The sequence below is a fragment of the Chenopodium album genome, chromosome 6 (assembly GCF_948465745.1).
Source record: "Chenopodium album chromosome 6, dcCheAlbu1.1, whole genome shotgun sequence".
Classification (NCBI taxonomy): Eukaryota; Viridiplantae; Streptophyta; class Magnoliopsida; order Caryophyllales; family Amaranthaceae; genus Chenopodium; species Chenopodium album.
Window position 1 is genome coordinate 74,131,253 of NC_137839.1, and position 15,654 is coordinate 74,146,906.

Here is a 15,654-nt window from a genome sequence, read left to right on the forward strand (position 1 = left end):
AAAGCAAGACACTTCTAAGAAAATTGACTGGATAATTTTATGGAGTTGAGTATATTTTGAACGATTTCCCTTAATATTGTTAAAATAGAAATTAATTCCCATTATGCTTCGTTTTAAAAACAAATTCCCAAAGTAGTGTCCACGTAGGATTGGTTTTCGGTTCAACTTAAAACCGCTAACGGTATTAGCGGTTTTGCAATTTTTGTAAAATAAAGTCAAAGAGACCTGTTTTTATCGAAAGGCGGTCTCTTTGAAGTTATAAGTGTAATTGTCAGCGTTCTCTTTTCTTGTTGTTGGCTAAGAATTAACAAGGACACAAAGAGACCTGTCGTATTGAAAGGCGGTCTCTTTGAAATAATTTTCCTATAGACTATGCCTTGTGAATTAACCAAGGACGCAAAGAGACCTGTTATTGTTAGAGGCGGTCTCTTTTTTAAAACCGCTATTACCATTAGTGGTTTTAAGTTGAACCAAAAGCAAAAAACGATCCTACGTGGACACTATGTAGGGAATTTATTTTTAAATCAATGTATTATGGGAATTGATTTTTATTTCAACAATATTATGGGAAATCTTGTAAATCAGACACATTCTTTTTAGTATAAAACCTCAAAAGCGACATGAACCATATGTGTAAAACTAATTAAAGCCAAACACTTTTGATGGAATATGTTTATTTGAACGAGTTTATACAACATGGCATTTATATATATATATATATATATATATATATATATATATATATATATATATATATATATATATATATATATATATATATATATATATATATATATATATAAGCAATTTGTTTTCAAACATGAATACAATAATATGACACGACACAATACGGTTGGGAACCTTATTTCTCCCATCCTAATTTCCTTCACCGAGTTACTTTATCTCAATTTAACATATATGGACCAAGTCTAGTTGAGGTGGTTCAATCCTCATTAATGATAATAAGGCTAGATTAACTAGTCCGTTGACGTGAGTCGGATTGATCTGCAAGAGATTTTGGTCCGATAAGGTCCTTAATCTTACCTAAAAAAAATGTTACCTCCATTTTATATTATTTGCAATGATTAAACACTATCCATCAACACTTTTGTCTTATTTTTAGCTGAATATATTAACTAGTTTGACTATCTAGTTAAATTAACTTATTTGACTAGCTAGTTGTAATAGTTGATTATATGAAATTGTTTGGTAAATAGCTATTATATTAGTTATTTCAGTGTATTTAATTTCCAATAAGCTAATTGTAAAAAGTTTTTATGATGAACTTTTTTAAAAAAAGTTCTTTCAATAAGCTATTTACCAAACACCCATGGTCTGTTCTCATACGATTATTTTCAGTTCAGTTCAGTTTAGCTTTAATAAGTTCAATTAAGCTTTAATAAGTTCAGTTCAGTTCAGTTTAGTTTAGCTCTAATAAGTTCAGTTCAGTTCATTTCAATTTAGTTCAGTCAATGAGAACAGACCCTTAGTCTTTTTAAATGGCCAATTGGTCAAACCTCCAATAGTGTTCCATATACAAGTTAAAAAGTTTCTAAAAAACTCTTTACCAAGCAAAACTTTTAGGGATTTTCTAAGCTATACTCCTAAAGTAGTCGAGATTTTAAGGTGTACTCATGCATTTTCTAAGCTATACTCCTAAAGTAGTCGAGATTTTAAGGTGTACTCATGCATTTTCTTTCTCATATCATTTTCTTTATTAGAATGTAGTAGGATTATTTATTTATTTATTTTTCTTGAAACAAGTAGGATTAGTTATTTTGAATGACATACTTCTGCCTTACTTCGTATTAGTTATTTTAAATGTTGTGACGTGAAATTCCCAATAAGAGTACCATTCATTAAAGGTAATGAGTTGAGGGGCACAAATAAATTTGAAAATTTTGAAAAAGTACGGGTACACCTTAGAGCAACTCCAACGAATTAGCTTGCCATGCCACCTAGGATTGCAAAACTATTTTTCCTTCTAGCTAATTTATGCCACAACGGTTAAGCTAATTAGCATTTAGATTTTTCAGCTTTATTTTTTAAATAATTAGTATTTTATTAGAAACAATTAATTTCTAAGCTAATTAGCCTAGCTAAGCTAATTTGCTTGGCATTAGCTTGGCCAAGCTAATTATTAAACTATCCTCCAATGGTTTGGCTATTAACCTGAAAATTATTAAAATTGCAAGCTATTTCGCAACCATTGGAGTTGCTCTTAAAAACTCGGCTACCTTAAGGGCATACTCCGTAGCTTAGAAAAACCCTAACTTTTATTCAAACTAGTCATTGGAGCACGCGCGATGCGCGTGCTCCCCCGACGGCTCGATAAAGAAATTTGGTGAATTTGGAGAAATGTAGTCATATATATATGTGTATGTTTAAGTTGTCTGATTATAAGTGTTGCTTGTAAGCTATGATCGTTAGTATTGTTTATTGAGAAAAGGGGAGACAAAAAATAAAGGAAAAGAGGAAAAGAAAGACATAGCATATCAGGTGTTTTGTGTGTGTGCATGAACAAATGTACTAATTTAATAATGATGCAGATTTGTGGACCAAAGACTAATTTCAGGGAACCAATGATAGCAAGGGATGAAAAATGTTGTTAGGTTAATTGCCAGAACTTTGGTGTCAAGTTTATTGTATCTTTTTATGCTTTAGTTTGCTGTTTATTTGACAAAAAATAAAGGAAAAGAGGAATTCTGGCATTGTGCAGATAGGTTATTATCTTTCATTATGATGTAAGAGGAATTCTAGTTTACATTGTGTTTATCTGTTTTAAGTGCAAAACTATGAATACAGATTCATAAGCAGGATGATATTAGGATAAAACTTGTTCGTGCAGGAGTAAAGTATTAAGTTTGTGATGAGAATGGTAATGAAGTAATTTGTTTCAGTGTTTTAGTGGTTTAGAGTTTCATTGTTCTATGAAGCTGAATATGCAAGTAAGGGAACTTACTGTCAGAAAGATATCACAAATGAGTAGATTTGGAAATGTAAACTGCAACATTCTGCTGTTTGTTGTTTCACTCGAAAGAAGTGGAAGTTAAAATGCACAATGGTCATAAGAAAGGAAGACTAAAAGGAACATAAAAAATAGGAGCATTATTTTAATTAAGGTAGAAATGTTGTTGAAAAATGTAATAAACACTGCTATATAGGATAGCAAAACACATAACTATGAAACTAAAGGTGAAGGTGGGAAAGTATAACAACTTAATTCATATTATATATATAGGCATCCTGATTTAAGGATGCAAATAGATACAACATAGTGACCTGATAGTTCTTTCAATTTCTGACTGCTAGCATTACTATGTACAAGCAAAATACTACAGTTCTGCTAAGAGGAAGTGTCTAAGACAGTGCTGCTACTAAACATCAGTAGTACCTACATATCCTTAGTACTATATACATAGTTGATGTTTATAGGGAACACAAGATGTCCAAAATGTTCCTTTTAAACATGCACAAGCTACTTCAAATTTAATAAACTTTCACATCATAGTTCCTGATTCCCACTAATACCTTAATAGCAAAAGATGATAACTGCATATATATATTCTAGGTAGCCTTCATTCGGGAATTGCCTTGTTGCTTCTGGATTATTCTTTGCTCTCTGAACCTTCTTTTCAGCAGTGTCCTTAAAAAGTGCTGTACATAATTAGCAATGCAATCAGCGGACCTGTATCTGAAAGCAACACAGTACTAACCTAACAGAATGACCTGTGCTCTGAAGTATAGTTCCTAGTTCTGCATTTTTTTCAGCTAAGCAACTTTTTATCACAGTCTAACCCATGTAAGTGTGTGAAATCATATCCTAATTTCATTAATATTTATTTAGGTACATACGCAACCCTGCCATTTTGAGCAATATTATCCATTCACAACCTTAATACATGAATTCTCCTTAGTTCTTTTCTTAAATATTATTATCATTACAACAATTTATGATACAATGCACCAAATTTAAGAAATAATTAAATCTAGCAACTCTAAAAAAGCTAAGCTATAAAAAATTACACTACACTGCACAAGCTGCTAAATGCACCAAACAATAATGCTAAAAACACATATAAGAACACAATTCCAGATAGCTAAGCGACATCATGAACTCATAAAGCCCGGTAAGAAGTATATACAAAAAAAAGTACATGCCAGAAACAAAAGAGATACCTTCACAGATCTCCTAACCCCAACAGAACAAGCAACTCTGCAACAGCAGACCCACAAGCAATGCAATCAGCAAGCCTGTAACCCGGAAAAAACACAAATTTAAACCGGGGACAAATAAACTCCAAAAACAGTGGAAATAGAAGCTGTTCTCTTAAAATACAATTAGGCAAAGCATACAGCTAATATGTAACAGATCAATTTAGAACAAATAATCAATAAGCTCTTGGAATCTATACGCCATAATCAAAGCAGAGGCAAAACAGCTATCACCCACACAAATAATCTAGATCAAATTACGGGTAAATTGTCTAAATTTATTAATAATAATTTCATAAATTCAAAGTCCTATTTGTCAGGGATTCAAAATTTGTAGTCCAAATTACATCTGCGAGATCATAAAGAAACCAAAATGTAATGAAACCACCTCTCAAAAGAATACCTATGCACAGGCAACTCAGATAGCTCAAAGACAAAGAGAATTTGTAATTGAGCACAAATAAACCACCACATCCAAAAACAAACCCACCCCTCAGGCTATATATAGGCCACGGCAAATGCAAGCACAACGAAGTCATCCCTTAGTCTTCTAAAACTATTATTTTTTAATTTTTCAGGAAAAGGACACTGGAGTAGAGCCCAAGTAAGGCAGTCCAAACCAAAAACCATACATCACCGACTATAACCTCCTAATCCTTAATTCAGAAACAAAAAACCAAACCTAAAACAGAACATAATACAATAACCCAAGCCTACCAATCAAAGGCACGACAACAAGCTAACCAAGAAAAACATACCAGCCATTCCTGCACAGGCAGCCGGACGAAAGCAGCCTACTCCCGCACCTGAGCATCCCAACCGCAAACTCCCAAAACAAGAGCGATACAAACCAAAGGCTAAATCAACACAAAAGCAAGTCAGAACCAACTCTGGTAAGGAAAAGCAACAACAGCTGTCATTGGAATCAACGCCACGTGACCAAACAGGGGCAAAACCGTCAGTTCCTTGAATTCAAGGGCACCTCTGTAATAACACCAGCAGGAATTATTCATAAGCTACAGTTAAAATTTTGCATTTTTATAAGGTTTAAGGATTGTTGCAAATAATATGAGACGAAAGTGTTAAATTACTCCTACCCAATACGGACTATAGAAGATTAGAGGAAAAGGCTATCAACGATTCCGGTTATCAAACTTTGCCGACGAAATCGTTCAGAAAATCGCCGAATCTCCCGAAAATCAAATACTAAATCACTCACTTTAGGTAATTCTCTCTTCTTGCATCTTCCAACTTTGAACTAGGGTTTAGTTTTTCTCGATTAATTTTTCGCAATGCATCTGCTAATTACACTAGAAAATCTGAAAAATCATTGTTCATCCTAATTTTTCTTGTTTAATTCTCACAATTGAGTCAATATCAATGATACTAGTGTTTTTCTTGATATGATATAGGGTAATTAGTAGGATTAGTTCTTTGATTTTCAGATGAATTTGAAGATATTTTAACTGATGTCAATATTTTGGGTTGTTCGTCAGCTTGCATACATCCAGGAATCCATGGTAATCATCTTCTCTTCTCTTTTTCCAGTATTATGCAGTCTGAATTGTATTATGATAAGATTTTGTTGTTGTTTTCGGTTTATCGTGTCGATTGATTTTGATTGATAAGATTTTGTTGTTGTTTTCGGTTTATTGAATCGATTGATTTTGATAGATGAGATTATGTTGTTGTTTTTGGTTTATCGAGTCGACTGGATTTGATTGATAAGATTATGCTGTGTGTAGGCGACATCGAAAAAAGTGATAACAAAGGAAGAGTGGGAGAGAAAGCTTAATGATGTAAAGATTAGAAAGGAGGATATGAACAAATTAGTGATGAATTTTCTTGTTACTGAGGGTTATGTTGATGCTGCGGAGAAGTTTCGTTCAGAGTCTGGAACCGAGCGTATCCTTTCTTTGTGTTGTAATTTATACATTACGATGTTGTATCGGTTCTGTTATTTTTTCCTTTTTGTATCATGACATTTTTTCAGTTTGCATTTCCTTAATGATGCGTAGCGGATATTGATCTTGCAACAATCACAGATCGAATGGCGGTTAAGAAGGCTGTACAGTGTGGAAATGTAGAGGACGCAATTGAGAAAGTTAATGATTTGAATCCAGAGGTTAGTGCACCTAAATAGCTGTTATAGCTCATCATTTGAGATTTCTTTTTTATTTCTTTGTTCATCAATAGAAGGATATCTTTAGTTTAAACCCTGTCTTTTCAATTCAGTGTGTCAAATTGCGTGATAGTTGGTGGTGATGCTTCCCCCATGTCCTTTTAATATATTGTTATCAAGATCAGTTTGTTCATCTGTACCTTCATCTTCTTGACTTACACAAGGTTATTGCTTTGGGATGGCGTGCTTGATGAGATCCTTGAGACTGAATGTGGTTAAGTTAAAAATTTGTGCTTAGTGGTTTCATATAGCTTAAATATTGATAAAATTGATAGTCTAAAGTAAGTGATTATGAGAGTGGTGTGATAGCTGTTAGCTACCAACGGCCTGTAGCCCATACGGTGTGTATCAATCTAAAATAGAACTTGGTCAGCTACGGGTAATGAGCTCACACGCTGGTACATATTGTTGTTATTTTGCACCTGCATGGCTGCACCAAGTCATCAACTAGCCTTTCATTGGTCTCTCTGCTCTCTATCAACTTTGTTTGATTTTTTCACCTATTCTATAATGTGTGTCAGTGTCACCAAGTTCAAATTGAACTTCTTGCACATAGGTGCCACTATGTTTGTATAATGTAAATGGTACACCTACTTGGTCTTGCACTGTCTTATCGGTTATCAGCGTATTCGTAAAAGCACATTGTTGTTGCAAATATAATTAGTTTATTGAAGACTAACTCGTAGTCTTTACTTATTGTAACAAGCCCTTCTATCATCCTGTTATATAAGCTGGTCCCACTGACCTCCATAGGCCATTTGAACATGTTTCTTCCACTTCTTGCACTCTCTTAAGGGTTCTAGGGCATTATGGCAAGCATGGTCTTAGATATTTTCACTTAGGCTTGCAATGGAAAATAATTCCTTTGAACACTTGCCTTGTATTAATAGATAAGTTGAGGCACTGGCTATGTGTCTTTGGTTCAATTGTTCAAAATTTCCCTTCTTTCATTTCATCTTTCATGCAGCTTTTAAATTGCGATTATCAAAGCGTTTGAGTTCTTGCCCATACCCTTGGGGCCATTGTGACCAAGTATGTAGCATGAAACTGGAGAAATAATCAATAGAAATATAGAAATAGCCTTTTTTTATTTCCAATGACTTTAGATTGACCATGGAATATCGAGTAAAGAATTCTGGGTGCTTAATACCTAGGCAACCTAGCAATCATGTACCTTATCATTTTAGCACTTATTTTACTTAAAGCTTGTCAGTAGTTTGGCTGCTCAATGTTTTTTCTTTTAATAAAAAGTGCGATCATCAAGACAGGGACAAGTTTTTCTATGAGTGAACACTAGACCAGAATACGCAGCATGAGTCTCGACACAGTGCTATGTCCTTGAGGGAAATGATAGTGGAGATTTGGATGTATCCTTTTTGTCCCTAGGAAGTAATACTTATATGCTGTTATCTGTTAGGACCAAGTGGTGTGCATTCCATTCACCAGACATTATTCTGTAGATGCTATTGGTAGGACCATTGGGATGTACGTGGGTGATGGATGAAGAGTGTTAAGTAGTTGATTCAAAATTTATATTGGGTTTATTTTTATCATACCTGAACTTGGATGTTTCCCCATATCTGCTATGAAATGATTCTTACAATCATACTTCCTGCATCTAAAAATTTGGATTAGTCAGGTCTGCAACCCTTATATGTTATGTAATAATTTTGTCTTTATTCTTTGAGAAACTTTTTTACTGTTAAAATATTATCAGGAAAATGGTTGGGATTAGAGCTCTAATTCCAAAATTTGGAAATTAGGCACAACATAGTTCTAGTTTGTATGCATTTTTACTTTTTTGTTTTTAACATACCAACAAAAACCAGGGAGGGTAGGAGAGGGATGAAAGCATGTGAGGTTTGTGTAAGAAATGGTAGGAAAGAGAGTAAATCATGAAACTTTATCGTAATATATCCGAGTCGGTAATTGAACACAAAACTGTGTCAGAAATGGGCTCAAAATCAACTCGATGAAAAATCTGCTTATCCTAAAATAAACGATCTGTCATCTGCCAAACTAGAAGATCCTGCCGTTTAACAGGTGTGGTAGTTGATGTTCTATCCTCCTCTAGCTTGTATCTCAGAGTCAATCTTATCGCTTATCTCTTGGATATATTGTTAATAGTTAGGACCATTTTTTCCAATCTCTTTTTAAAGCTTTTCAGTGACTTTTGAGCCATTGCACAGATGATAATACACTAATGTCAGTGCTTATAATTTTTTTGGTGCTGTTCTGTGGAAATTTACTGGCTTTCTTTGGAGACTTATAATGTATTTTGTTTGTAATAATTTCCTAAATAAACTATTAGTAATATACGAAGTTGCTGAATGCTATTAGTGATAAAGGCGGCCATTATTATTTCTACATAGGAGCTTATTGATGTCCATAGAAAAATCACCTTTTTGGTTGATGACATTCCCATACTTCTGAAAATACAGTTGCGGCATATACATCCCATGCTTTTAAACTTGAGGTTAAATGAATAGTCAAGTAACGTATTTCACTAGGCATGCTCACTTAGTTGGACTTTAAGCCCTAATGGCTTCTCAATGGTCCAAGACCAATCCAACTCTTATGTGCTTATAGTTTGTCTTCTCTCTCATATGGAAGACCTTACCTTCCTCTCCGTTGTATGTAAATGTATTATTGTTCATTGCTGCTTTCATTTTCTTTGTCTCTGTCATCAACATCATGATTATATTTTTTTAAGGAGAGAAAACTAGGTTAGAACTGAATGTAAGCCGTAATTGAAAAAACTCTTACAAGTGATGGAAATTAGAATTACATCTGTTGTATCAAACCAAACAGTGAGGGAGGAACATTTGATGCCCATAATAAGCCATAAATCAACTACGTTGTTGGCCTCGCTGAAGTGATTGGGGATAGCCAAACGTGTAGCGATTCATTTCCATTAGGTTGTTTTTTTGTGTCAGAAAATGTATTAAGCATCTCACCTTGTTTTCTGATGACACTGATGTAATCCTCTTCAATTACGCATTTTATTTATGAAAATCCTAGCTATTTAGCCACAAGAATGCAATCTTTTCCTGATTCTTTGGAGCCGGGCATGAGTTCATGACCACTTTCCCATCTCCATCTCTACTCACAATTTCAAATGTCGTATTACCTTCTTGAAGTTTTGACCCATAAATTCTTTATCTTAAAAATATATTAATGAGATTGCCATACTATGTCTATCATCAATAGAATTGGTTATATACTTATTTCAGAATCTTTAACTTGGGTGGATTGCCTGAATCTAAATGTTTTAGAAAAGACTAATTTTAGTAAGCGTTTTAAAGCAAGATTTTATTATAAAGTTTTTTCCCCCTTGCATACCAAATGAGCCTTTGTTTTTTTTTTTTTTGTTTGGGAACCCTCAGTTTCAGTTTGAATATGTATAATTTGGTGCAACATTATGCGAAGTGCCTTTTTAATATATGGAGTTGTTGATAAATATGATAATTAAAGGCTAAATTGTGGAGATGTTGCTTTTTACTTCTCAAATACTACTGCCTCTTAAAGAGAAGAAATGAAAAGGATATACGATTACTTTCCACTTTTCCAGTCTATTGCTGTTTTCTTTCTAGAATTAAAATTAAGCTATTACTACTGCTTATCAAAGAGAAAAAAACTTAAAACTCGTTCATTTTTTCAACTGTGAGCCTGGGGCCATCTGGTCTTTTAGATGGAAGAAATAACAGAATTTTGGTGGAGTCTCTCACATGTTCTGGCTGGCACATTGTATTGACACATAGTCCCATATTGACACATAGTCCAGATTTACAATATTTTTAGCATGCATCAGTGATCATATTAGGTAGATGGTAGGGTAGCTTGAATCATCTTGTGGAGGAGTGTGAGCTTGAGTCAAGCTTGATTCGAGTCAAAATATAACCAAGTTGGTAGCGTTGCTTGAGTTTTAAGTTTAAATCAGGTCTGTCCCCAACTTCCAAGTATCTCAGTCTAGCTTTATCATCAGTAGTCAACTGCTTTTGCTCTATGAATCTTACCTGTAAGTTCTCGATAGCAGTAAGCATTACAAAAGCACTATTTTATTCAACTAAGTATCAAACAAGTCACTACCATTATACCAGTAGCAGGACATTTCTAGGAATGAGCAGCTTATCATTACTATTCTGTTTCTTCATAGCTGCTTCACTTCCAAAGATTTTACTTGTTTTGATTGAAAATAGAGGTAGGTGGAGGGCATGCTTTAGGCGTTTACTCTATGTGTTTGGTTAGAGCCACTGGGCCATGACTTTTCTGTTTTAGATAGCATGTTGCTGCCTGCTTATATTGGACTGGTAGACATCATATAGTTTTTGCCATATATTACTCAGCATGTATAAAGTACTCCATACTAGCCAAGTTGTCTTCATGAGTACCTCTGCTGCAGTAGATTGTTTGGCTATATGTTATATTTCCCAAAGAACTCTGCCTTTAGAGGAACCTCACTGTGATGTTGTTCACTGACAGACATAAAGAAAACCTGGAGTTGGTGTTTGGCAGTATACTTGTACACACCCAATTCCAAGTAATCCATATTGTTTGTTTGATGATAGTTAGAAACGACTAATTGTTGAAATTTGTATATGATCATAACTCACAAGTTTTACTTTCAGTCATTTCCTTATTCTGTATGTTAATCTGATTGCTCTGCTTGATAATATCTTTTCCAGATACTTGATACAAACCCACAACTGTTTTTCCATCTTCAACAACAAAGATTGATAGAACTGATCAGGAATGGGAAGATAGAAGAGGCTTTGGAATTCGCTCAGGAAGAGCTTGCTCCGAGGGGGGAAGAAAATGTACTCCTTTGTCTCCTTTAAAGAAAAATTGTCATTTGTACATATTTCAAATAGTCTTTTTTGTACATTATAGATGTCAGAACTGCATTCTTTCTCTTTATATATAAATGTTGTCATTATTAATGGTGTTAATTAAATTATGAAATGTATCACAGCAAAGCTTCCTAGAAGAGTTGGAGAGAACTGTTGCACTCCTCGCCTTTGAAGATGTCTCTAACTGCCCAGTTGGGGAGCTTCTGGACATATCACAACGTTTGAAGACAGCCAGTGAGGTAAATGCTGCCATTCTCACAAGTCAGAGTCACGAAAAAGGTATGCTCAAGTTTGCTCATCTATCTCTGTCTCTCTGTTTTTACAAATTCGATACTTTACTGCCATTATGTTATTTCTTTTCAATTTCTGATTCATTGTGTTTGTTTGATATACCTGTTACAAACAATGGTCTTCACTACCAGATCCCAAGCTACCAAGCTTATTGAAAATGCTTATATGGGCTCAAAATCAACTCGATGAAAAAGCTTCTTATCCTCGAATAAACGATTTGTCATCTGCCAAGCTAGAAGACCCTGCCATTTAACAGGTGTGCAAGTTGATGCTCTATCCCCCTCTAGCTTGTATCTCAAAGTCAAGCTATCGTACCTCGGATTCAAGCTTGTAATCTGAAAAGTCTTAGTTGTTAGTCTTTCCTCTTGGATATATTGTTAATAGTTAGGACCATTTTTTCCATCTCTCTTTAAAGCTTTTCAGTGACTTTTGAGCCATTGCCCATTTGCACAGATGATAATTCATTAATGTCAGTGCTTTTAAAGTTTTTGTTGCTGTTCTGGGGAAATTTACTGACTTTCTTTGGGGACTTATAATGTATTTTGTTTCTAATAACTCCCTAAATCGACTATCATTTCTAAATAGGAGCTTATCGATGTCCATAGAAAAATCACCTTTATGGTTGATGACATTCATCCCATGCTTCTGGAAATTACTGTTACAACATACATCCCATGCTTTCACACTTTGAAGACGTTTTGAGTTTATCATGAGTTGCAAATTGGATTGCCAACTTGAGTTGTTCAGTAAGGCTGAGTTTTTGTATGGGACAAAGAAAGATTAAAAACCTCTCGCAGTTCAATCCAGTGTCAAGTAATGCATTGAATATCATGCCCTAGATGGCAATGAGTTGGCTTGAGCCAAGCAAAGAGTCACACCCAATGGCACGATCTGAGCCACAAGGGCATGGAACACTCCTTCAATTGTGTAAGAATTGTAGTTACAAAACGGTGTATACTTGTATGGTTGTACCCTTGAAGTAGATTACTAGACCGGAGAAGGAACCTATTCTCCATGTTTGGGCATAAATCCTTCCGTCTCTTAGGGTCTGTTCTCATTTACTAAGTTGAGCTAAACTGAATTGTTTATGAGAGAAGGAAATTATTAACTGCACTAGAATTAAACTGAAGAGAACATACCCTTAGTTTAACCTTTTTGTATTTTTTTGAGATAATCATGGTTCAAATAAAAATTAAAAATTCCCTAAAAAAAAATTAAGAATTAGTCCATATTAAAGGTACTCATATTAGAGACAGTATTTTTTACCAAGAATTAATGATCACTGTTGATGATGAATGATTTATTCAGCAATGATAAACTTCCAGGTTCCCATAAAAATAATGATGAAACCTGTCATTCGAGCAAGAAAACATGGATTCCTTGTAGATTTGGTGATGGATGAGATCATAAGACATACTTACTACAGTAGAAACTAGAGACTGTTGCTGTTCTAGTACTACTTGTCCAAATATTACCCGAGTTTTATGCGGTAAAAAATTGGCAAAAAAAAAAACCCAATTAATGTTTTTTAGCACAAGGTTGAAAGTAACTTAAAACCACCACAAAACAAACCACTGAATTCTCAATAAGAGAATATATAGAGGGCCCCACTACCCAACTGATTTCTCTGCTTCTTCACAGCTACTCACCTGTGTTTGTTGTAGACTACCAGTCGGTCACTTCATCAACACTTTTACCCAAATGAGGTAAAAACTGAACAGTAAAACAAAATTTACTGTAGTAGACAATTTTCTGCAAATTATTAGAAATTCCACTCTCAAGTCTGAAATGAAAACAGCAACACACCACTAAGGAAGGATAAATCCACATCCAACCCCTTTTACCAGGACAATAAGGACAAGCAAATCCGATTATCTGATCCGAAATCCAATTTAATTATCCGATATTTCTAACATTTGATCCGAATTATAGAACCAAACCCGACCCGATACCCAGTTTTGCTCACCCCTAGTTGTTAGTCCCTCGCCAACTAGTACAATGACACTTTGTTTTTGTGGATAGAATAAGATGACATTTTCTGAGTCTTCTTATTTGTCAATTTATTCTGGTGGGTCATCTAGGAAATAAGAAAATACAGTAAATATACTCTAAAAATAAGGGTAGAAAACCCAGAAAAATATACCAATAACCCAAAGACAGAAACCCCAATTGGATTAATATAAGCATAAAAGCCAACTTTTACTAACTTATATGCAAAATTTTTGCAAACTTCAGGGAAAACATGAGTCAATTCACTAAGTACTAGACTACTACTACATTCAACAAACCTTGATTTATCAAAGTCTGATTAAGAAAACATAAACTAAAGTAGAATTAGCAGCTAAAAAGAAGAAAAATTGAAACTTGTAATAATATCCAATTCCATTTTCTTCTCCAACATTACTCTCTGCTCCTCCTCTGCTCCTGAATACTCCATCAATGGAGTTGTTGCTGTTGTCATTGTTGCCGCCATCATCGAAATTAAGAGCATAACTTGAAGGATCATAATGAAATGTGACCTGTTTTTTCTTATTCTTTTGATTGTTACTCATAACACTCTTCTTAACTGCTGCTCTTACTCTCCAGAATAAGCTTCTGCATTGTTTTTTACAACTATTTCTGTTAATCCACCCAAAACTTCTGGCAAAACCCATCATTAATTTCGATTAAAATTGATGATTTGATGGGTTAAATGTTAGAAAGATTCAATTTTTAGGGGTACCCACTTCAATTTAAGTAAGAAAATATTGAAGGGAGTTTGATCTTATAGAAAATTTCTAGCAAAACCCATCAATAATTTCGGACAAATTTGATGTTTTGATGGGTTAATTATAAGAAAGATTCGATTTTGGGGATTACCCACTTCGAATAAAGCAAGAAAAATGAAGGGAATTTGTGTTCTTTAGAGAGAGAAAGGAAGTTTTTTTTTTCTTAATATTTATGAGGGAAATGAAGGACGAAGTTGTAGAAGGGGAGTTATAAATAAGAAGGAAATAAATTATGGAAAAGGGTGTTTTTTTTTTTTTCGGAAAATCCAAAGAAAGGTTTGGAAAATTCTGTTACTTTAGAGGGATTAACCTTAGTAGTAAGTGTGTATTGGGACGCTCAAATTCCATGTTTTGAGAGAGAAAGTAGAGACTTAAGAGAGAGAAGATGGAGAAGAAGGTGGGTGATACAGTAGGCAGAGAGAGCACCTTGCCTTCTTTTATGTCGTATCACTTTCAACATGGTTGTAACACGAGGACAAAAACTTAAGTCTCTAAAATTACGAGTACAAGTTTTAGGCGCATGTAGGATCTAATTTGGGATTTAGATTACTCAATTAAAAGCTTTAGTTGAATGTCACATAGTAAATCTCTTTGATTTATTTTTATTTTATTTTATTTTATTTTTTTTTGACAAAAGAGCTATCAAATAAATAAAAGCGATATTACAACCTAAGAGAGCTAAAAGAAGCAAAAACCAACCTAACACGAACAACTACAAAAACAACCTTGTGTAAAGATGCTAAGACAACACACCTAAACCTATCATCACAGAGCGCCTGCCAATGACTGATGGAGGAAATACGAAGAGAACCAGAGTACCAGAAAAGACTCGCAGCACCCCAAACACTACAGAGCCTAGCCAACCAAGAGAATCGTACCACATCCTCAATGTGGATCGAGAGGTGCCGAATTAACCATAAAATTCGAGATGGATAGAAAACACAATATAACCTCAATGCAGAATACCGGAATCAGAAAATGAGTGCATCCTGTTGCTGAAAAAATACCATCGACACCATTCCACTCCTAGGGATCGAAAAGCAAAGCTACATCCTCGGAGGTTTGGAACAAACCCATTGGAATCATATACTTGAACGACTCTATCATGAAAAACTGTGCATTCTAATGTAGGTTTATTTCTTGCAACCCTACCAACAGAGAGTGCAAGAAAATGGAGGACGTTGCTACCCCAAACAGTAAAGATGGGGAGCTTCCTTCAAGATTTTGATTTACAACGATGACTAACTTTGTCATCACCAGGACAAACAAACAAGGGGATGATAGCAATTGTATGAATGCCCATATCATCTCACAACCAAACAACAGGGACTGCAAACAAACCGCTTTT

General features: G+C 34.5%; 1 protein-coding gene and 1 long non-coding RNA gene across 5 annotated transcripts; one reads left to right on the top strand and one right to left on the bottom strand.

Annotated features, from left to right (window-relative positions):
* Nucleotides 1-3,218: 3,218 nt before the first annotated feature.
* On the bottom strand, nucleotides 3,219-5,070 carry LOC145635256 (uncharacterized). Its single transcript, XR_014113817.1, has 3 exons — nucleotides 4,974-5,070; nucleotides 4,180-4,254; nucleotides 3,219-3,657 (listed from the first exon to the last, which is right to left on the bottom strand). It is a non-coding gene; the product is annotated as an uncharacterized LOC145635256 (long non-coding RNA).
* Nucleotides 5,071-5,299: 229 nt separating this feature from the next.
* On the top strand, nucleotides 5,300-12,024 carry LOC145635257 (protein GID8 homolog). Of its 4 annotated transcripts, none has more exons than XM_081686544.1 (7): nucleotides 5,300-5,439; nucleotides 5,712-5,735; nucleotides 5,961-6,120; nucleotides 6,234-6,340; nucleotides 11,083-11,214; nucleotides 11,370-11,526; nucleotides 11,670-12,024. In XM_081686544.1, exons 2-7 carry the CDS (start codon nucleotides 5,733-5,735, stop codon nucleotides 11,789-11,791), a joined length of 681 nt encoding a protein of 226 aa, XP_081542670.1. In that variant the 5' UTR covers nucleotides 5,300-5,439; nucleotides 5,712-5,732; the 3' UTR covers nucleotides 11,792-12,024. The 4 variants fall into 4 exon arrangements, with proteins under 4 accessions (XP_081542670.1, XP_081542668.1, XP_081542667.1 ...); XM_081686542.1 differs by having other exon boundaries at nucleotides 5,313-5,439; nucleotides 5,661-5,735; XM_081686541.1 differs by having other exon boundaries at nucleotides 5,314-5,439; nucleotides 5,646-5,735.
* Nucleotides 12,025-15,654: the final 3,630 nt, after the last annotated feature.